At 36.6% G+C, this 24,665-nt stretch overlaps 1 protein-coding gene across 1 annotated transcript in view; it reads left to right on the forward strand.

Annotated features, from left to right (window-relative positions):
• FRAS1 (Fraser extracellular matrix complex subunit 1) overlaps positions 1–24,665 on the forward strand; it is a 502,816-nt gene that overhangs the window by 304,945 nt on the left and 173,206 nt on the right. Inside the window, exons 23-28 of the mRNA XM_074231550.1 lie at positions 3,299–3,445; positions 7,083–7,223; positions 10,241–10,381; positions 12,850–12,990; positions 15,469–15,739; positions 21,694–21,778. Coding sequence (XP_074087651.1) covers positions 3,299–3,445; positions 7,083–7,223; positions 10,241–10,381; positions 12,850–12,990; positions 15,469–15,739; positions 21,694–21,778 — 926 coding nt within the window. The remainder of the gene's footprint in view (positions 1–3,298; positions 3,446–7,082; positions 7,224–10,240; positions 10,382–12,849; positions 12,991–15,468; positions 15,740–21,693; positions 21,779–24,665) is intronic.

Consider the following 24,665-nt stretch of genomic DNA (forward strand, 5'->3'; position numbering starts at 1 on the left):
ATTCAATGACCCTTAAATCTCTTCTTTCTCTAGATTTATCATCCTATGACTTCTAGTCATGGAGAGTGCAGTTCTCATGAAGCACTTCTTCCCTCCTTGGTGGTTCTTCAAGTCACCATTTTCACAATTTGTCATAAAGAAGACCACAGAAACAAGTCCTGTCTTTCTTCTGTGGCATCCTTCTAAGCATTTAAAGACAGTTGCCCCTTTCACCATTCCCTTTATTTTTCTTAGACGGTGTTATCCATTCTTCAATTATTCTTCCTCTAATATTATTTCCACAATTCTCACTAATTTGCCCAACTTTCATCTAGATGCTGTCTACTTTGTCAATATTCTTCTCCACATATGGTCTGATTTCATCTGATTTCACTTCAGTGATGTTGACATTAGGGTAGCTAGGTAGAATCAGGAAGACTCATGTTCGTGAGTTAAAATCTGGTTACAGATACCTCCTAGTTGTGTTTCTCTGGGTAAGCTGATTCGACCTATTTGCCAGTTTTCTTACCTGTAAAATGAGCCAGAGAAGGAAATGGCAAACCACTCCATTATCTCTGCCAAGAAACCCCAAATGAGGTCATGAAGAGCCAGGCATGATTGAAAAAAAAATGGTTGAAAAATGTTGGCATCAATTCATTTATGCCATACATTATGTGCTTCTCATGCCCATATCCTCTCTTCATTTCAACACAATGGTTGTCTACTCAAAATACCGGAGGCCTTCTTTAATTTCACCTGACATTTATAGGATATTAATGGAAGATTTAGACTGACTACTTGATACTACTCACTCTTATCATGTGATCAGACAATCTTTTTTTTTAAATCATAAACACCCAGGGCCTGATTAGTTTGAGTAATGAATCCTCTTTAAGTAGTTACATCATTCAAATTTGCATACTCAAAATTGTAATTATGTAAAATTTGGTAACTGGTTAGCAGAAAGGAAATATTTGGTGCAAATTCAAATGATGTGTCTTCATGTGCATCATTATTTGCACTTTTCATTATTTGACTGTACTTTCATTATTTCATTTTATTCCAGTTCTTCAGAATTCTTCCATTGTAACATGTTTTAGGAAAAAAAAAAGTCTATTACAATATCTACCCCAGAGGAATCCATACTATAATATACCCATCAGGTAGACTTTCAACCTCCATTTGAGACTTTCCCATGAGGGGTAACTTCCCACCTATCAAGATGCTTCCACTTTGTGACAGCTTTTGTTTGGTGGAAAGCTTCTCCTGACACCACCAAACTTCTATCTCTATTACCTACAACTTCTGTTACTGCCTCTGGCACTAAACATAACAGTTCTCAACTCTTAGCTTTTCAAAGTCTTGAATAAAGTTATTTTAAGTCTTTCCCATCTTACTCTTCCCCTTGCCCCCAGTCTTCTCTTCTCCAGTTCTCAATATCCCTAGTTCCTTTAAATGCTTCTTTTATGATATAGACATAAGGTCCCATATGGTTGTCTCCTTTGAATACTCTCCAGCTTATCAATCGCCTCCTTAAACTGTGATGTCAAGACCTATGCACAGAATTCCAGATTAGATTGATAGGTTCCTTATTCCTGAAGACCTTGCCTTTTTTAATGCAGTTGAACATCTCATTTTGTTTTTGTTTTTATGTGTTTTTTTCACTGTCATATTACTCAGATCATACAAATTGAGCTTTTAATGCATTATGTCTTGTATTTTGAAAGTTGATTCTTTGACCTCAGGCATAAGGTATTACATCCATCCTTATTGAATTTCATCTTCCTATTGAGCCAAGTGCTCTAATCCCAACAAGATAATTTTAGGTCATGATTCTGGCAATCTAATGTTACTATTACCTCTGATCTTTTTGTCATTTGCAAATTTGATGATGATACCACTGATAAATTTGTCGAAGTCACTAATAAACTAGCCAGTTCAGTATGAAGGAGAGATATTTGGGGTGCTCCACTAAGGACCCCTCTTGCTATGTTTTCATCCAGTCATTAATGACTACTTCTTAAGGTCAAGCAATCAGTCAGTTTTGAATTATCTATTTGTCTTATCACCTAATCATCTAGTCTCTCTCCCCTCTCCCTCTCCCTCCCCTCTCTTCTTTCTCTTTTCCACAAGAATACATGATTCTTTATCAAATGCTTTGCTGTAATCTCAGAATTCTTTTTACCTGCGAAATATTAAATAGTAATAATTAATATTAAAAAATAAATAAAATTTATCTTGTTTGTCCTCCTCTGGATGAAGTCTTGCTGGATTTTTGTAGTCACTTCTTTCTTCTCTAGATACTCACCAACCATCTGTAACCCTTTTTATGAACAATGAGATGACATTTTCTCTCTTATAGTCCAGCAGTACCTCCCCATATTTTCATAGTCTGTTACTGGTAGTGGTTCAGTAATCACATGCACCTTTTTGGTATCCAAGAATCTAGTTTATCTGGGCCAGGTGACTTGGATTCATCAAGGACAGCTAAGTGCTCTCTTATATCTCACTTATCTTGGCTATCAATTCCCTATTAGCCATTTTAGTTATGTTATTTTGAGTAGAAATGTCCATTCTTTTTGACAAAGAAAAAAGAAACAGAGTTGAATTGTCTTATCTTATCTGTGCTATCAGTTGTCATCCTTGAGTACTGTTCCTGAACTGTTTTTGAACCTCCTTTACCTCCCAGTACAGGTAAAAACCAAACCAAACTGAAGTTTTTTGTTGTTCTTACTTCTGTAATCAACTCTAATTTATTTTGAACTTTAGCACCCTACACACTATTTTTATAGGCCTATGCAATACTCTTAAAAAAATCTTTCTTTATACTATCTTTCAATTTCAGTACCATTTCTAACTTTAAAAAATTTAAGCAATTGTTGTGCTCCTGGTACGTCCTCATTGGTCTATCCAATCATCTCCCCATTTTTCTCTTCTTTGTAGTTGATTCCTTTTGTGTCTTCAGAATTTCTCTTTTGAAAGTTTCTTATCCATCCTGGACTGAGTTCCCATGAAGAATTTTCATCTATGGAATCCCATCTCTCATCATTCAAGCCCATTTTACAGATGGGGGGAATGCCACTTGTGGAAAGCTTCCCCTAAAGTCACAAAGCTACTGGGAAGGTTTTGACTCCGGTTCCAGTGCTCTTTCTCTCTTAAGGGCATATTATGAATGAAAACAATGATAACAAAAGTTTCAATGTGGTTATTTTTTTTAACATTTTTTAAGGATAGTACCTTACCTCATAATCCAAGTAGGCTAATTTTTGCTATTTTTAGTTGTAATCATTTGGTTATTTCTTCCCTTGCATCTGCTCAGCGTGCAATGGCCAGTGCTGGAGCTGTGATTCGCCATCAAGTTGTACCTCTTGCAGGGATCCAACTAAAGTCCTTCTCTTTGGAGAATGTCAGTATGAGAGCTGTGCCCAGCAGTATTACCTTGACTTGTCTACCAAAACGTGTAAAGGTAACCAAAAGTTTTTTTTCCCTCAAATTTTCTTTTTTTTTAATTATTGTATTAACAAACATGAATAAATAGGAACATTTCCATATATAGAGAAAAGCAAAAAAAGCAGATTCCATTTTAAATGGTGAATATCTGTTGCAAATAGCTTTTGAAAAAATTATGTACATTTAGCATAATGGTACCAACACTGCCCTATTTGTCTTTGACCCCTTCTGATCTTTTTCTGTTTTCTTCTTTGTATTTTTTATGCTTCATTGACATTTATATTTCTTTTTTGAAGGCTTAATTTTATTTTATTTTTTTCACTTATGTGCAAGGTAGTTTTCATCTTTTTGTAAGTTTTTCAGTTCCACATTTTTCTACCTCCTTCTCTTCCCTTCCTCATGATAGTAGATAATCTGATATAGGTTATGCATATATAATTATGTTAATTATATTTCCATATTAGTCATGTTGTGAAAGAAGAATCAGAACTGAAGGGGGGGGAAACCAGGAAAAAGGATAAAAATTTTAAAAAAACAAGTTTTAAAAAGTGAATATAGTATGCTTTGGTCTGAATTTAGACTTCATAGTTTTTTCTCTGAATTGTATCTCTATTTTTAACTTTCTTCCTTCTCCATACCCCTTTCTCACCACAATTTTCTCATTAAAAAAGTCTAGTCTTGTAATAAATAAGTGCATCCAAGCAAAACAAATTCACACCTTGACTGTGTTTGCAAATATTATCTGTCTGTCTGTCTATCTTACTCTGCGAGAAGAAGCAGGCATGACTTTTAATGACAAAGGTTTTTTTTTTTTTTGAAGCCTTCCTTGTCTGTCTGGAAGTAGTGCTAATAGTACCTCACTAATATCCATGCATGGTTTAAGTCACCATAGTGGGCATGAGTTTTTCTTGTGCCTCCATGTATTTGGAATGCATTGATGGTACTGAGAAGTATTGTCAAAGAAGGTTTTCTTTTTTTATCCATTCCCTCCCCCCACCCCCAATTATTTTTTGCTGCCTTTTAGATGGAGTGAAGGGAATAGGAAATGAGATCCTCCATCACAATTTTGTTCCCCTAAGCATGCCTCTGAAAGCATCCTTTATTCTGTTTTTTCTGTGTCCCCCTCCCTGTTTCTAGGAAAGGAATTAGAGCTTGGTTATTATTAGTCAGGTGCGAAAATTCACAAATGTGTAATAATTCTCCTTCCCATCTAGTTTCCTTGTCAGCTTAGGAGGTCTATTGTCCTTCATTCAAGAGCAACTTTTCCATTTTCTCCCTCCCCACTGGCAGCTTGTGGTAAAAAGCCAAGATGTTCACAAATCTTTCTCCTTATAAACAATTTTGTAACTGAGCAAGCAGATTTTTTCAAGGGCCTGTTTTACTGATTAAATCCTGCCCTTTTCCCTGCCCCCTAGGTCTACATCAGCCAAATAAATGAATGAGATTAACATTTTAAATCTGCTTTAGAGCACAAGTACAGTCTTGCATGGTTACTGGCTTCTTGAGGTCTTAGAGATATTGGCTTCTGGACAAAAAGAAAGGTAGATAATGGATGGTTTCCACTGTTTGGGACAAGGGCTGGACAATGCAGAATATTGTAGGACATTCATGAAAGTAGTACTCTGAGGATAAAATACTTCCTTATCTGTTACCTTGTAATTTTTTGCTAGCTGTTTTATGGTTGTCTGTCTCTTTACCACCTATTATTAAAACTCAGGATGCAGAGGCCATATCTTATGCGATCCTGGCATTCGGAGTTCAAGTGATCAATCAACAAACATTTATTAGGTATCTTTTGCACATCAGCTATTGTGCTGGCGTCTGTAGTAAACAATTTCTACTCTAAAGGAATTTATATGAGAGTGGGGAAGAGAAGTTTGTAAAAGTGTATATAGTAATGAAAGACAATGGAGAAGGAAATGAGGAATCATTCCAGTATCTTTACCAAGAAAACTTATGGTTAGTATGGGATTGGAAGAGTCAGACCCGGTGGAATGACTGAACAACATTGAAAGACAAGGATTTTGACCAGGAAGCTAACAGAAGTTGAGATGATTAGGAAGGGCTTCATGTCAATAGAATTGTGGTGAGAGAGGATAAAGGACAGGGAAGGAAATTCATAATAGAGATGCAAAGTGAAGGAAAGAAATGTTTCTTGAAGGAACAGAAGAACTCTTTGAAATGGAGGTGAGAGGGTTTGTGAAGTCCAAGGATGGGGAATAGATAATGTAAAGACAGATGAACACAAGAAAATGGAAGGCCATGTATAAGGAAAAGAAAGGCCAGGTTAGCTGGATCACAGGGTGTAGCAGGGTAACATGATTTGTGATTAAAGAAAATCATTTTGGCAGCAGTGGTAAAGATGGAGAACTGAAACAGGAAACCAATTGGGAGACCTTTGCAACAGTTCTGGTGAGAAGTGATGAGGGACTGAACTAAGATGGGGGCTTTGTGAGTTGAGAAAAAGGATTGGTTGTGAAAGATATTGTGAAGAGAGACAGCAAGATTTGCTAACTGGCTCAGTGGGGTAAGGGAGAGTGAGGAACCAAAGATAATGACAAGGTCATGGACCTGGGAGACTGAAAAAATGTGGTGGTGCCTTTGATGGAAACAGGAAAGTTTGGTTCAGGGGAGAATTGAGTAGGTAGAAATGAATGCTGTTTTGGACATATTGTGAATGAATTATCTCCCATCTGAAATGCCCAGTAGGTAGTTGGTTACATGGGACTGAAGCTCAAGAGAAAGACTGGGAATTAATATATAAATCTGAGGCATTTATGGAATTTATAAAGTTATAGAGAAGAGGGTCTAGGACAGAACACATCTTATAAAATCTCCTCAATCTATGGATAAGGAAAGGCCCAAAGAAATGTAAGAAAAAGAGCCTGGATTCATGTTCAAATCCCAGCTCCAAATCCAGTGGCTTATTTTTTAATCTCTCAGACTGCCTAACCCAGTACTATGCTTACAATCAGCACTTATGCAGCCATTTTGAAGTGGTGAGTTTCACTGCTCAAAATGATGGGTTTGTCCCATTGTGTTAAAACATTTCTCTCTGAATGGAGAGAAATTCTACAAGATCTGTTCTCTTCAATAAGAGAGCCAACATCTGATCTTTGAGTAACGGGTCCTAGATGCTTCTGGATTCTCTTGGTCATAACAATTATATTTTTCATGGTTATGTTTTATTGACATTTCAATCAATTTTACTCCATTACTACAACAAATATGTATGTTTATGTGAGAGTAGGGTGTTGTAATTAAATGCCTGCTTGTTTTGGAGCTCAAAATAAGGATAAGGTTCACTGGAGCCTATAGCAGTAGAACTGAGACTTATCTCATGTTTGCTCCCCCAAACCTAGGAGGTTCTGTCACAGCAGTGACCCATTCTTGTACATGTCCACATCAAACAATGCTAGGAAACATTTATCTATGGAAAAGAATCTGGTTACTACAAGGGGTAGTCTCATAAAAGATCTTCCTTATCTTAGATCTCATTTATTTTAGACCCTTAAATGATGCCCCTCACTTGGACCTCTGCAGCTAAAACCTCTAGCCACAGGTGATTTCCCGGGAGTATTAAACACTCATATTTCATGTGTACAAGAAGGTGACCCTTCCTAACTGGATTTGTGTCTTTTTTTTTTTTTTAGAATGTGATTGGAGCTGCAATTCCTGCCAGGGTCCACTGAGTACAGACTGCCTGCAGTGCATGGATGGCTATGTGCTTCAAAACAGTGTCTGCGTGGAGCAGTGTTCGCTTTCCTTTTACAGGGACTCAGACCATTGCAAGAGTAAGTCTCTATGTGCCTATCCCTGGCTTCTACATTTTCTCTGCCATGGTGGTCCTTTCATGGACATCAGTTACAGTCATGGAAAAGCAAATTCTTTACAAATTAGAGTGTAAACTCACTGAGAATTCAGACTGTCTTTTTCCTTTCTTTTAAACCCAGCACTTAGTAGTTATTTGTCATACAGTAGGTATTTAATACATGTTTATTGACTGACAGATTTTTTAAAAAATATTTATTAATTCCTCATCTCACTTCTCCCTCCCAGTATTGAACAATTAAAAAAAAGAAAGAAAAATAAGACCCTGATGACAAGAATGCTCATAATCCAGTAAAACAAATTTGTAGACTGACCATGTCCAATATACACACACACACATATGTGTATATATGTATATATCATACTACATTTTAAGATTATCACCCCTCTGGTGGGAACCAAGTAGTCTAAGTCACCTTCAGTCTCTAGAATGTTGGTTTATCATTTCATTGGTCAGAGTTCTAAAGTCTTTTGAAATTGTTTTTCTTGATAATATTGCAATCAAATTTCAAATTGATTAAATTCTGCTGTATTGTTCAAGTATTCAATAACTCATGGCAAGATAAGTCTTTGACTATCCTCTCTTCATGCCTTCACACCTTTGCCTTCCAGCCACTCCTAATCTTTCCTGTTCTTCTTTCATCTTCAAGTAAATACCACTAAGACCAAAGATACCCAATGTCCATCAAAGCTAGTGGCTTTCTTATATTTTACATTGCTCATAAAATGCCAAAAATAGTAAGGAATTAAAAAGATCATGAGATCAGGTTCTCTGGGTGCCATCCACAGTGCACCTGTTAATGAGAGGAGTTAGTAAAGATTTATGTGCCAGGGATGCTATAAGAAAGTCAGCTGTGTAGCTATAACAATTTAAAAAATTTTTTTAAATTTAATTTTTGCAAGGCAATGAGGTTAAGTGACTTGCCTGAGATCACACAGCTAAGTGTCTGAGGTCATATTTGAACTCAGGTCCTCTTGATTCCAGGGCAGTGCTCTATCCACTGTGCCACTTAGCTGCCCTCTAGCTATAACAATTCTATCTAAAATCTGATATGATCATCAGTTCTAGCCTTTAGGGTCTAGTTTGATGATCATCCCTTTGAAAATATTAGAGATCAAACTCTTTGAGTTCAGGAAATGTATGGGGTTTTTTTGCATAGTCCTCAAACCTGAACAAAGACATGTGGTAGATAATTCTAAAATGGATATTGGATGGAGAACTAATACTATATACTTTGATAGATTGATATGTTTTTTTACTGTGTTACATTTCTCCCCATCCATACTTTCTCATTCTTTGTAGCTCTTCTGTATAACTTCCTATAAATCTTCTACTTGGGGGCCACTTAAGGTTCTGGGGAGGAGGGGTCACATAGAATTTATTTATCAATGTAGTATCTATATACCATTAATTATCCCTTACTTTAGCCATATGAACATGAGCTCTAGCCACCTCTGCTTCCTGCCTTCCATATTTTTTCTAGTATAATACACAACTGGTAAGGAATTGTAGCCTACTCATATTCACCCTCTTTTCCCTTTGGGTAAACCCCGATATTTTAATTCCCCAGAGACTCTCTTCCATGACGATCATGCTTAAACCATCTTTGGAAAAATATTGATGTTAAAAATGAGTCTGTTTTAGAGGCTTGGGGGCATTAAAGGAATATTTTCTGAGTTGTTCAAGTTTGGGCTTGGCGCATTATCTATTTGTTATGTCTAAATTATATGTGGAGGCAGCTAGGTGGTGCAGTGGACACAGTACTGGTTCAGTAGTCAGGAAGACTTATGTTTCTGAGTTCAAATCTGACTTCAGACACTAGCTGTGTGACTCTGGACAAGTCACTTAACCTTGCTTACCCTAGTTTCCTCATCTGTAAAATAAGCTAGAGAAGGAAATGGAAAACCATTTCAAAAAAAAAAATGAGCACAAATGAAGTCACAAAGAGCTGGTCAAAAATAGTTGAGCAGCAAATAAGTGAACAGCAAAATCTATATGTATTGTGGACTGGCTTTATGTACTGTCTTTCACACTCTCAACAATAGAAATACTTCATCTATTTGATGTGTTCTCTGTGAGATAGACTTGGTGTCTGTGTGTGTGTGTGTGTGTGTGTGTGTGTGAGAGAGAGAGAGAGAGAGAGAGAGAGAGAGAGAGAGAGAGAGAGAGAGAGAGAGAGATTACAGACATGTTATATTATTGATGAGGCATTGTTCTTGGGCTTAAAACAATCAATACATTTTCATTCAAGAACAGGAGCACCTGGAGAATCTCATCACCTTTATAGAATCCATCTTATATTTTATTTCTGCCCTCGACCCTAGGTCAGTGGCATGCCTTTTTTTTTTGGCAAGACAAATGGGGTTAAGTGACTTGCTCAAGGTCACACAGCTAGGTAATTATTAAGTGACTGAGACTGAATTTGAACTCAGGTCCTCCTGACTCCAGGACAGGTGCTCTATTTGCTGCACCACCTAGCTGCCCCCCTAGTGGCATGCTTTTGATGAACATACAGATCTTTACATTTTGGGTATTGCTCAGCATTTAATAACAAGAGAATCACCAAACAAAGTTAGTGTATATTATGTTACATTACATTATATTATTCATATATATTTATTACATCTTCCATAATTATTTATTAGCAATTATCTTACATTACCTTATAAATAATATATTATATTTTATACATTTATGGAACATATCTTATTAGGGGAAAATATTTAGGATAGAATTTTAATCTGATCATTTTTATAGTCAACAGATAATGGGGACAGGGTCATTGTGTGTTCTCTATATGAGAATATAAGGAATGAAATCTTGTCTCTACCTTTCTCAAACCAGGTTATTCTGGCTAAGATTTTATAGATATAAAAAAGTAGGCATGTAGGTCAGCTATATCTTGATTCTTTCTTTGGGGGATTAATAATATGGTTCATTTTTAAAAATTAGACTTTGTTTCATTTTTGACTTTCTTAGGCTGTGGTGATCATTGTCTCGAGTGTCTGGGTCCCCATGAATGCACTCACTGTGAAGAACCGTTTCTCCTCCTTGAAGCCCAGTGTACCCAGAAATGCGGTCAGCGATATTATGTAGACACCAGGACACAGAGATGCAAAGGTGAGACTTGTCTGAGCAAGTGAAAGTTGGGAGGAAGACATTGGTTTTCTGGGTGCTGATTCCCAGGGAACTACTACTTTTTGAGATACTAGAGTGGGAAATTTTGGAGAATCACCTAAAGTAACTGGTAACTTTCCATGCAAATTTATCAATTATCAGATTGGATACCTTATAAAGACTCAATCTAGTAATTAATTGCATAATGGATCGGAAAGACTTCAGTAAGGTCTCTAATGAAAGCACGATGTTGAGATGAATTGTAAAATTCAATCCTATTGTCAAGGGACTAGAATTGTCAGAATAGAAATTGAACCACTCACAGCATAAACTGTAAATTCCTTTTCAAATATATGAGTTCTTCTGACTAAAACCAAAAAAACCAAATCATTTCAGTTGTTTCTTCTCCACTTCAAGTGAGTGAGTGTTTTTCAAGCTCATTTTTTTCCACGTCTAATGAAAAGAAACACAAACCAAAAAATATTTTCCAAGTTTACCCCCTCTATGCATCACAATCTAAATGTCCAAAGCAGGGGTGATTATGTGCTTTACAGCCCCCCCCCATCCTCTAAAGTCTCCCATTGCAGTTATTATTTAAATAGATGCCTGAAAGATCTTAAAAATATTTGGATACCTGAAAGGTCTTAAAAAGCTCCAATGAAAAAATATAATTTATATGGAGTGTTTTTCCTAGTTAACCTTCAAATTTCAAACCAAATGTCATTTCCATGTGGCTTTCTCTGATTTCCCAAGGTTGATGATAACTTCCCCCTTGGACCTCATCCAGTCATTTATTTTGTAACTCTTTGTAAAGATTTTTTCACGATGTAAAATAAGTTGCTTTTTGTTTTAATTCGTTATCCAATGTAGATATCTTTTTATCTATATCTCTCTATGGATGTGTGTGTATATAGTCAATATTTGTCATTCCTTGTAGTTATGGTCGGTAAGATTGCTGTGAACACTAAATTAGCGAATACTGAATACCAAACTATTGCTTCTAGAGAAAACACTCAGGGTTATGCTCCTACAAGGCCCTGGTCACATTTGCTTTAGTATTTTCTGACAACCTTATATATAGATTGGCAAATTGCCTCAGCACTTTAACTTATAACCAAATGAAGCTTGCCTAGGACACTTTTTTTCTCTGTAAGACATACCGTAGTTTTCTTGTACTTAGGAACACTCTAGAGGTCAGATACTTGGGCGTCATTTTACTCACTCTCTAACCCCATTCCCCAATCATTAACAAAAAGTGCAGAAATGTGAGAAGTTTGACATTAAATAGACTGATAAGGACTCTTGAACTACAGTAGGAGAACGAAAACAAGAAGGCACAAATCCAGCATGACTATTATGACAATATTTTTTTATGGTTACAAAATATAGGTTATAACTTATAGCAAATTGCTTATGTTGTCATGAGGAGGAGGATGGGAGGAAGAGAATTAGAATTCAGAGATTGTTTTTGTTTTTGTTTCTTGATGAGCCATTGAGGTCAAGTGACTTGCCCAAGGTCACCCAACTAGTAAGTATCAGGTGTCTGAAGTAGAATTTGAACTCAGGTCCTCTGGACTCCAGGGTCAGTGCTCTATCCATTATGCCCCATAACTGCACCAGAACTCAAAAGTTTTAAAATGAATGTTGGGGCAATTAGGTGGTGCAGTGGATAGAGCACTGGCCTTGGAGTCATGAGGACCTGAGTTCCAGTTCGACCTCAGACATGTAATAATCACCTAAATGTGTGACCCTGGGCAAGTCATTTAACTCCACTGCCTTGCAAAAAATCCTCCCAAACCAGAAAAATGAATGTTAAAAAATGGTTTTTACATCTAACTGGGGACAAATAAAATACTAAATTTAAAAAATAAGACGTTTTTATTTAATTTCAACTAGGAACATGTACCTTGGGTGACTTAGATTTCTTTGCTGCTCTGGACATGTCCATGAATGACCCTTAAATCAATAAATTGATTTAAATTAAATTAAAATTTATATTGATAAGCAAATTAAAATTGATAAGCAAATCCAGAAAGATAGAGTCTACAAATAGTGAAGATTAGCCAGGTACATATGTATGTTGAAAAACATGAATACACATATAATGCTGTATAAGTAATAATATAAAAGACTTATACCACCTGCACAGTATCATTCATTATGCTCTTCTGTGTGATAGACACACAGCTCATTGAGGACAGGGCTTTTTTTATGTTCCCTTTTTGTTTACTCATGCCTAGCAAAATTATCCACATGACTTAAGATGTAGCTTGTGAAGGAAATGCTCAATGTATATTTTTATGGGATATGAAGTTTCATCTTGTTTGATCTCTGATTTGATTTCCAGTTTAATTTTCTGTGTCTTAATGTTGGCCATGGAGTTCTTTTCTGTTTTGACTGGAGACTTGGTAGCCCTATAGACCCTATCACAAGTCTAACGGGGCTGCCTTCATGGTTTCCTGTTCTTGCAGCCTGTCCCCTGGGATGTTTGGAGTGTAGCCAGGAGGAACAGTGCCATCTCTGTGATCGTGGCATGTCTCTCAAGAGTGGGCTTTGTGTTTCCAGCTGTGCCCCCGGCTTTTCTGACCACCTTCAGAATGGCTCATGTCACGGTGAGTGTCCGCTGAGGGATTCTCATCTGACAGTCTTGGGAATTCACCTAGACTTTCTCAATGGGTAGGCTGTGTTGTCAGCAGGAAAGGCAACATTTGTTAGAGATATCACTTACAGTATTCCCACTTTTGTGTGGGCATCTTGAGTTGCTTGGAAACAAAGAGCTTCTTGCGGATATTGGCAAAGGATGATCACTGAGCCAGTGTGCCATAAACTTTTTTGATAGGCGAAAATAATAACCCATTTACAGCAACCCAAAGTGTCAGTATGTAGTACATGTGATTGTATCGACATAGGGAACAGAATGCACGCACATGTGATATGAAGGAAAATCTGTTAAGTACACATTTCTGAAAGAAATAGACTGAGAAGTCGACCTTTTCCTTATGAGTGCCCTAGAGAAACTGGAGAGTAGTCTCTCCAAATGCATGAATAAATGATTTACAATATCAAGTCAGAGTTTATGTAAATTAAAACTGACATTTGAACACATCACACTTTAAAATGAGTCAATCTCTGAAGTTATTTTGTAATTGTCGCTAATTTTTATCATTCTTGGCTAAATTGCTCTCCCATTTGTAAATCCCATAGTAATTGAGTATTCAGCTTACTCTTCTAAGCATATAGTGGTGAAATCATCCTGTGAAAGTTAATTACATTCCCATCAATTAATAAGCATTCCTTAAGTAACTACTATGCTCCTGGCACTTTAGAATAGATTTACAGTATAAGATTTCTCACCAAAATGCACTATTCCAAAGCTACCCTTTGTGAACCAGGGTATTATAGGTATTGTAGTTTGAGAGAGGATGGTGATCCCTATATTGCAGCATCCCTTACAGGGATTCCTAGTGGGAGGGGGAATTTGAGAAGTTTATTTTGCATCTTAACAATTATGGTGTTAGACAGAGTTGAATCCAAACATTGATTAATTAAGATTTGCTGCTCATATATATCTGTACCAAAACCACGGATTTTCAAAATTCTGTTCTTGATTGCAATCAGATTTCTTCCTGCCTCTTAGTCTTAATGTAGAGGTTCATAGACTATTTTGAGTCACAAACAACCCCTTTGACAAGTCTGGTGAGATCCTTGGACCCCTTCTCAGATAATGTTTAAATGACCCAATTAATATTACATAATATTACAAAGAAAGATTTTCGCACCACAATTCAGCATTCCAAAGTTGTCCCTTGTGATGTAGCTGTGATTATATTGCTAATATGTTAATTATATTGCTAATTATACTGTAATATAATTATTTAAAATTTTTTAATATGTTCATGGACTCTAGGTTAAGAGCCGTGGCTTTATGAACAGGTGACTTGGATTAAAATTTTCACATATCATAGGAGTATAGATTTTATAGGCTAGAAAAAGAAACATAGATTTGAAAACTAGATCTTAGAGGTCAACAATTCCGAATCCTTCAGTTTATAGAGGAAGAAAAGGAGACCCAGAGATTTTAAGGAACAAAAGATCATTGATTTTAAAGACTAGGAAAAGAAGCATAGATTTGAAGGCTAGATCTTTTTTTATTAATTTATTTTTTCATCTATATGCACATGTATATTTTGAAGTTACAAAATTTCCTTCCAGTGGCAAAGTCAGGTTAGCATTATACATACATATTTTTGACAAACATGTTTACAGATTTATCATTTTTAGTATGAGGATTTAAGATTAAGGGAAAAGGATGCATATAGATAATTTTTCTAAGGTATCAGATTCTGAAGGGTTGAGTTTGTTTGTGTTTGTTTTGCTTTTCTTCCTCTGGATGGTGATAACATTGTCCATAGCCAGTCTAATATGGTTGTCCTAACTCTCTGCACTGCTGAGAGAAGATACGTCCATCAAGGTTGATCATTTCACAACATTGTTGTTACTGTGTACATTGTCTTTTTGTTCTTCTCCCTTCACTCAGTATCATATCCTGCAAGTTATTCCAAGTGAAGGCTAGATCTTAGAGGTCATCAATTCCAAATATTTCATCTTATAGAGGAAGAAAAGGAGACTCAGATTTTTTTTAATAGATTAGAAAGGAGAATTTTTTTTCCCTTTAAAGATTTTATTTATTTTGAGTTTTATAATTTTTCCTCTAATCTTGCTTCCCTTCCCCCACCCCCCACAGAAGGCAATTTGATAGAGACTCAGATATTTTAAGGAGGAAAAGAGAATAGATTTTAAAGACTAGAAAAAGCAGCATAGAATTCCAAACCCTTCATGTTGTACAGAAAAAAAAGGAGGTCCAGAGAGGTTAAGTGAGCTGGCCAGAGCTAGAAAGCATAAGAGTTAGGTTTCAAACTAATTACTCCTGATGTCCAGCCCTTTGATCACCCATATGACCTTCCCATCATGTTCACTAGCCAGATTTTCATCCAGGGTCATTCTGTATAAACATCCAAGCATAGATTATGTGAGGAAGAAACTGGGAATATGTCCATGTCTAATATTGTTAGTTTGATGTTTTTCTCCAGGCAGCAGCCATACTCCTGTCCTTCAGATGAATGCTTCCCTTGCCCTGGCGATCGGCTCGGTGATGCCCCTGGATTTTTCCTTGCTGAATGCCCATGCTGGAGAAGTCAGAGGCAAAGACCTCTTGTTCCATGTTGTCAACATCCCCACCAATGGCAAGTTGGTGCTTCTGGTGAATGGAAAAGAGGTCCCCTTGGGTGCAGCTGATTATTTTAACTGGGAAGACTTGAAACAGAAGAGAGTACGTTTTGTTCACAGCAAAGACAAGTCCAGGTGATTTACATGTGACTGTTCTCTTTCCTCCCTGTCTTCTCTTTTTCTCCTTCCTCCTAAACTCACCTCCCTTACTCTAGTCTCTAAGTTTTTTGGGATGATAGATTTTTGCCTAAAGTATAAGGCAGTTGCAGCTGACTGCCACCATCTCCCTGTAACTGCTCAGCAAATATGCTTCCGTTACAGACATTTTCACTTTATCACATAATTATGGGTAATTCTGGGATGTGACAGGAAAGTTCCTAGTACAATTACATAGCTGTGAAGTCCAATAGAAACTGAATCTATCATAGACACAGCTGTTCCAGCTGCTCTGTCTTCATTTATTAGAGTGAATATTTTATTTATTTATCATTTTATCATGGAACTAGCTCTGATAGGAATGATTAATTTCCAAGAATATTAAAAATGAGAACCGAAAGTACAGTCAACTCTTAATTATTGAGTCTGTGGATTACGTGTGGTTAATATTTCAGAGGATCCATATTTCCTCTGTCATTCAGCACACTCTTGGTGGTCTCTTCCTCCTCCTACCTCTGACAGTGAGTGGCCTGGGAATGCAAGCTGATGTTAGCACTGGGTGAAGCCAAGCATATTTTAAGAATTATATTAAACCTGGCCAGGCATGGTGGTGCATGTCTGTAATCTTAAGTGCCAGGAGGCTGAGGCTCATAGATTCTTTGAGTCTGGGACTTCAGAGCTTCACTGCACTAAGCCAGCCAGGTGACGTCACACAATTCAACATCAGTGAGGTGGGCTCCTGGGAATGAGAGTTTCATTAAGTTTACTAAGAATGAGTTAACTGGCCTAGGTTGGAGACAGAGCAGTAATGGTCAATGAGCAGTAATGAGGTTGGACTGGTGAGTAGTACTTATCCTTACTTGTAGCCTTTGTAATATTATGTGATATTTAAAAAGTTTGATAGGCATAACTTTTGGATAATTTAATTATTTTATTAATAAGGCTAGTATGTTTGACAAGAAAAAGATGTCAGTGGCACTCTAGAATGCCAAAGACCCCTGATGTTACAATGAGGGGTCGGGGCTATATTCCAATGAAGGTCTTGATGTCTGGACTTGGATCACTGGTCTCTATTTTACCTGACTGTCCAAAGAAATAATCCACATTCTTCCAGATCATTCTGAGTAAGCACAATGAGCAGGAATTAACCCAATTAATCTCTTAATCTAAATTTAGAATTTATTTTGCTGAATTCAATTAGATTTTTTTTTTACTTTTGTTAGGCATTGGGTTAAGTGACTTGCCCAAGGTCACACAGCTAGGTAATTATTAAGCATCTAAGGTTGGATTTGAACTCAGGCCCTCCTGACTCCAGGACCAGTGCTCTATCAACTGTGCCACTTAGTTGCCCCTGCATTCAATTAGATATTTAGCCTGGCTTAATTTGGCTAAGATTTTTCACACTGGATGGCTTCTTGATGAGAAAGCAGAAAAGAGAACAAACCTTGGATCTGAGTCAATAATTAGGTAATGATACAAAAGAAAAAACACAATAATTTCTCTCATTAGGTATACCAAGAGAAGGATAAAGAAAGGGCAGAGTGGATGGAGGGAGGAAGAAAGGAAGAAAAGAAAAGAAAGGAAGGAAGGAAAAAAGGAAGAAAGGACATCTCATCATTTAGATTAGTCCTTACTTTCCATTATTCATCTCACTGCTTTTCATTCATAGTGCAACTGTTTTAAGTTGCCTGTAGCTGCAAATAGACATTTGGAATTAAAGACATAGAAAAAGGATTAGGTATTTCTATGTATACATTCACTTACTCTCAGAATGAATATTTTCTATTCCAGGTCCACCACAAAGGGAACAGGCAGATTGGGAGGTAGGGAAATATGGAGTCTTCTTTTTGTATTAGCTCATTCCTGAAAATACTGACAACCTCAAAAAAAATTGTTCAATGCTAATTGTAATCATAGCAAGAGTAATAAATATGCCTCAGTGCTGAAGGAGACCAACCACCTTTATGGGGAGAATTGCTGCAGATTCAAAAGGACATAATAAAGGTTTAATAAAAGAAGACATTATCATTTGAGGGGTGGAGAATCAGCAAAGTCTGCATTTAAGAAGTGGTTCTTGAATTGCATCTTTTGAAAAATTATTAATTTCCTATTTTATTTTCCCCCAGTTACATGTTAAAAACAATTTTTGACTTTTGTTTTAAAATTTTTAATTTTGAACTCTACCTTAAAGAAAACGAGGGATTCTATGAGAGAGAGGTGAAAAAAAAGGAAATTCATTCCATATGTGTGTGGGAGAAAAGGTCTTAAAGACCCAGAGAGGGGCCATGGATGAAGTCCCCAGGCCCTTGCTGAGTTCATGTTATACAAAGAAAAACAATGCCAGTCCCTATCCTTGAGGAGCTCCCAATGTCATGGACTGAGAGTAGGAACTATTTTTGAGTTTTCTTTTTCTGCCCAATACTTAGCTCAGTATTAACGTGGTAAGTAAAGAGCTCATCAATGCTTGTTGCTTCTAGTCTTGAGAGTTGTCTGATATACTAAGTGGTGAAATGACAAGGTCACTCACCCAGTATATATTATCAACAGAATTTGAACCCAGGTCTTTTGCTTCCTAGGCCAACTCTCTTATCTGCTATATTATGGTTGTCCCCTAATATAATATGTACAGTAAATAATACCCAGCCTCTCTTCAATTTCTTTGTTGGAAATATTTGTACAAATCTCACTCCCTTCATTTACTTCATACCTCTCCACTCCCTACATATATCCTGTTTTGCATATTTCCTTGTATTTGTCTACTGAGTCACGTAAGCCGTTCATGATGAATTACTGACTGCCAGTGATGTGCTGCCACACTGTTTGTGTTCACTCTCTCCTAATTACATTGTAGAATTTTTTCGTTCGAATACTCAAGAAAAAAAAAAGAACTTAGGAAAACACATCAGATATTCTCCAGAGCAGTGCTTCCTCTGTCTTTCTTTTCAATTACTTCAATCATTTCGATTTTGTTCTCATCTTCTTTGCCCCAGGGATTTTGTGACAATGGTCCAAGGGATTTAGACTCATAAATTCTTTTTTAGATTTTTGCAAGGCAATGGGGTTAAGTGGCTTGCCCAAGGCCACACAGCTAGGTAATTATTAAGTGTCTGAGGCCAGATTTGAACTAAGGTACTCCTGACTCCAGGGCTGGTGCTCTATCCACTGCGCCACCTAGTCTCCCCTGGTCTCATAAATTCTTAAGAGTGTTTTAAGCTAATAGTAATTGTAAACAATATTATGAGTTGTATATTAAATTATCTTGGGGGTTCACAAATATTTTTTGATTGAATGGGGCTCACAGAACAAAAAAAGTTGAGAACCACAGGTCTAAAGGCATGCCTGGGTTCTTTTTTAAAAATTTTTAAAATGTTATTTATTTATTTATTTATTTATTTAAGGCGATGGGGTTAAGTTTCTTGCCTGAGGTCACACAATTAGGTAATAGTGAAGTGTCTAAGACTGGATTTGAACTCAGGTCCTCCTGACTCCAGGTCCTCTATCCACTGGACTACCTGGTTGCCCCTGCATGTCTATATTCTTTAGTTTTTTGTTTGCATACTCATTTGCATACTTATTCTCAGTTTGTAATTATGAGTTTTGAGAATAGAAAACACATACCAAAGATGGTATTAAAAGAAAGTTGTGGAAATAAGAATGATCTAGAAAAATCGTGTTTTAAAAGAATGATCTAGTAAAGTCATGTTTTAAAAGATGAAAGCAAGCATGTCATATTGTTATGTTAAAGTGAGATTGACTTTAAAATTAAAGGTAACCCACTAATATAGTCATTGTTAAATTCTGGGATGAGTCTACTTTGCTGCTGGGGTCCTCCATGTTGGTGTTCCTTCCATTGGGAGGAGCTACCCTTCTACAGCTCCTAAAATTCATATTCCTCAAGAAATCATAACACAAGGATACAAAGTGGAAGGGAGGAAGATGGGAGGAGGAAGAAAATGATAGTGTACAAATTCTCCAAGAATTGATAGTGTATGGGGCGGCTGGGTGGCGCAGTGGATAAAGGACCGGCCCTGGAGTCAGGAGTACCTTAGTTCAAATCCGGTCTCAAACACTTAATTACCTAGCTGTGTGGCCTTGGGCAAGCCACTTAACCCCGTTTGCCTTGCCTTACAAAAAAATTTAAAAAAAAACTTAAAAAAAAAAGAATTGATAGTGTGTAAATTCTCCAAGAAATGGAATGTCACCTATTTGGATTTTCACTGAAACTGTGCAAAAGTAATAGTATCCCCATAGGATTATCCAAACCTCAGGCTCTTACAGAAGTGCTGTCTCACTTCCCTTTTCATTAAATTACTTTGTAAAACAATGATTTCATATTGAAGTAGTATCCGAGAGAGCTTCCTAACTTCTCTACTACTGAGATCTGAGGCAAAGGGGTTACTCGTGCCAATCTAGAAATTAAGATAGTGCAGGATCAAGACTTGAACCTAATTCTTTTTCTTTAATTTTTATTTATTTAAGGCAATGTGGTTAAGTGACTTTTCCAAGGTCACACAGCTAGACAATTATTAAGTATCTGATGTTTAATTTATAGAATTAAAAAGGCATTTTCATAACAAAGAATAAAAAGATAGTTACATATGTTCCTTTTAAATATATTTTAATTGTGTAAATTTCTTTTTCCTCCTTTTTTTCTTCCCTCCCCCCATCTCATCTATAGATGGTTAGTAGTATTATACACAAATAGGTGTGTGTGTGTGTGTGTGTGTGTGTGTATAGGTCTGTGAGTGTACAAACATACACATAAATAAATAAATTATTCAATGCATATTATTTATCATTTCTTTCTGTGAATGTAGATAGTGTTTTTCTTCATATGTCCTTTATTTTAAATTTAAGTATTTATGATAGTCAAAATGACTTAATCACTCAAGTAGCCAGTACTTTTTTATTAATCTGTTTCTGTCCCTCCCCCTCCATACAAACTAAAAACAAATAAATCCCATGCCCAAATCCCTTCAATATATCCTTGCATAATCTGACAAATTCTATATTTAAAATCTATCTAAAATGTATTTTTCTTTTTGCATTTTAAGTCCAACATTTCTCGATCAGGAGGTGAATTACAAGCATCCTTTTCAATCTCTTGAACTTATTTTTCAGTTTTTGATCAAAGTTTTAAAATCTGTGAAAGCTATATTTTCTCTTTAATTATTCTCCTAGTTTCGCTCACTTCTCTCTGCATCAGTTTACAGAGAGAAGCCTTGCCAGTTTGCTCTGAAATTGTCCATTTATTCATTTCTTATGACACAATAATATTCTATTACATTCTCCTCATGAATTTTAGAAACTTAACATAGGAAACCAGAATGTATGTGGGTACTATGTGATCAAAAGGTTTAGTTGTGGGCAATATTTTTGTCTTCACTTCATCCTGAGTAATCTTAGGGCTCCTACTTTAATTTTTAGTAAACCCATCACAGGGTATCATGTATATTTCTTTTCTTTTTCCCCCTTTTTTTCTTCCCTCCTTACTGTTCCACCTAGAGATGGCTAATATTATATACAAATAGGTGTGTGTGTATAAGTATGTCTGTGCATACATGCACATATCTGTATTCATGTATATATGTATGTATATGAGAATGACTTAATGGACAAGGAATTGGTCTTAAGAGTCAGGAAGGCTATCTCACCACATATCAACAAGAAGTGCCCAGCACTTCGGCACCAACTGACTTAATTACTCTGACCAGGTGACTTCCTAAGATGAATCCCCTGTTGCTCATCACTGATAGTGAGAATTTCCTGATTTGGAGTTCAAGTCTTCATGTCCTCTTCTCCCCAACCCCCTCCCCTCTCCTCTCCCCAACTCATTCCTTAACTAATCTTTAATATATAACCTGACTTTTGTATAATGCAACTAAGTTTACAACTTTTGTTTTTCTTTCTTTTTTTGGATTCTTTTTTTTTAGGAAAGGCCATTTTTCCCTGAGAGTGAGTGACCGACAATTCTTCTCTGAACCACAGTTGATCAATGTCCAAGCATTTTCCACACAGGTAATGATAAACCCTAACATGGCTTTCTATAGTCAAATTCCTACTACCTTCATTTTTTTTTCACAGAAAAGAAGAGTGGGGACAGTTTGTAGGGTCATGGAGGCAAAACTCCCCTTCCCCCCAATCCTTCACTTCTCCCAAAGAAATCTGATGTGTATCAAATAAGAAAATGAAACTTCAGTTCTAGACCCAGGCCCTAGAAGCTAGCTATTAGTACTAACTTTCTATTATGCTACATAGAGATTTACAGAACGGTATTGTTATAAACCATTATTATTGTTACTTTTCTGAACTTGCAGGGTACCAAGGCATCAGTGGCTCTGCTAAAGAGTAATTGGTGTATTGTTTCATGAAGTTCCTCTTTTTTAATTCAGAATTAAGGCAGTAGGGTTAAGTGACTTTCCCAAGGTCACACAGCTAGACAATTATTAAGTATCTGAGGTCGGAATTGAACTCAGGTCCTCCTGATTCCAGGGCTGGTCCTCTATCCACTGTGCCACCTAGGTGCCCCCTGAAGCTAATTCTTTAACTCTGAAGGTACTCATACATTTTTTAAAACTTATTTTTCTTTTTCTTTTTAAATTTTTTTCATTTTTAATTTATAGAATTAAAAAAGCATTTTCATAACAAGCTATAATAAAAAGATGGCTACACATGTAACTCCAAATTTATTCCTTTTAAATATGTTATCATAACTTATTTTGTTGAATATTTTGATACTATTTCAGTATAATTGATTTCCTTGGGAGTTCTAGGTAGCTTATCATGCATTAAAAATAACATTTTTTTTTTGAGAAGGGGTCTATGGTGTGATATTTTAAAAGATTTGAGGGGTGGCTAGGTGGCACAGTGGATCAAACACTGGCCTTGGAGTCAGGAGTACCAGAGTTCAAATCCAGCCTCAGACACTTAATAATTACCTAGCTGTGTGGCCTTGGGCAAGCCACTTAACCCCATTGCCTTGCAAAAACCAAAAAATTAAAAAAAAATAAAAGATTTAAGAGACATGATTCTTGGGTTATTAATAATGCCAGCATTTTAATAAAACGATGGTTATTTGATCATCTCTCTTTTAGACCAAAGACAATCATGATGGTGGGCTCATGACTTATATGCCATTTTGGAAGAGGAGTATTCCTTTGGTTGGTAATCAGTCTGATTGGTTAATAATTGATGAGACAATTAATATTATAATAAGGGCCTGGGTCTCAACTTTCATCATTTCATTTGCTTCTTACGTTACCCCCAAACTTGGACAATCAATACAAAGAACTTATCCCTACCCAAACCCGAGTAGAACAATGATAGCTAGCCCATCTGGGTGGGGTCTGGATAGAAGAGAAGGTTAGTTCAACTTTCAGACACTTGAGACCTTGAAATGAGGATAAAAGTAAAAGGGGGAAACTTGAATCTCCCCACATTATTGGTTATTAATATTCATTTCCCCCAGTGGAATTCACTAGATTGCCTAAAAGGGGTCCAGGGCTCCAAATAGTCAAGAAAGAAGTCTCAATCTAGTCCAAGACCTTTTTATAGAAAGGAATCCAGAAGATCAGAGATGGTCTCATACTAGGTCACATAGTTACCTACAAAGTGGCAGAAATGGAACTAGAAGAAATAGAACCCAAGTCCCAAGTGTCCTAAGTACTCTTCCAGGGCTGTTTTTATTTCCCAGCAGCACCTTGGAGTTAGGGTGAAGTAAAGTTGGTGCAGTAGGTGAGAGGGGGGTGGTTTTGCTGGGATTTTACAAAATCATAGAAATAATTATATGAATTCACTTTTTGTATCAGATCTGTGATTTCATTAGGGCAGAGGTCAACCAGTGTTGAGGGCCAAGTCACATGTTTTTAGAGCCTTGAGAGAATAGTTATTTTTGCATTTTTAAAACTTGTACCAAAAATGCTATTTAAAATGTAAAAAACATTCTTGGTTTACTGGCCAGATTTGCCCCCTAGCCATAGTTTAATGATCCCTGATACAGGGCAAAGGTATGCAAAAAAGACAAGAGTATGAATTAAGACTAGTGCTGGTAAATATTATAAAACTCACAGTAATGGCATTCTCTTCCCATGGTGCATCTCTGTCAAATTGCGTTTATATGTCTGGAGTAAATATCTGTGGTAGTATCTTGATTTGTTGAGCCTCTTGCACTTGAAGGGTCATCACATGAATACTGATTGAGAAAAGAGCCCCCAAAATGGTAATTGTTTGTGGAGCCCACAATGACCAGTAATCAGAGATGGACTTAGCCCATGTTAGGGATGACTCAGGGATCAAACTATAATTAATTAGTCACAAACTAATTTCATTTGAAGTCTATTTCATAAATATTTCGAACCATGTCATGCCTTTGAGCTGAGATAAGGTATTTCTTATGTCTGTAATTAAAACACAACATAGCTTTCATTTAAACAGGAGCCCAAGGGCTTGATGCCACTGGTTTTTTTTTTTCTCAATTTTTAACAAAATAATTTCCACTAAGTGAGCCAAAGGATTAGTATTAGTGTTGGCAAAAATCTTTCTGACCTCAGTTGAAATCCAAAGTGCTTTTAAAATATGGAGTTGGTGTTGCCAGAAACTCAAGTACCGATAGATGAGAAATGTTTTATGTGTGTGACATTTTCTAAAGATGGGATTTGGGGGATGGGAGGTTATTGAGTTAATGATTTTTATTGCTTCTGGTTTTTGATCTCTTCTCTCTCTGGCTGACTTCTTGAGATTCTCTGAGACATCATCACATAAATCAATTTGGCCATTTCCACTTTTATGTCTTAATACTGGCTAAGACCTCTGCTGTCCATATGACAGTCTGCTGGGGTCATTCCCATGCACAGACTCGCAGCTTTGGACTTTTCCAACTGCTCTTTTGGGAGACAGATAATCCCCT

This window comes from Macrotis lagotis, chromosome 3 (assembly GCF_037893015.1).
Source record: "Macrotis lagotis isolate mMagLag1 chromosome 3, bilby.v1.9.chrom.fasta, whole genome shotgun sequence".
NCBI lineage: Eukaryota > Metazoa > Chordata > Mammalia > Peramelemorphia > Peramelidae > Macrotis > Macrotis lagotis.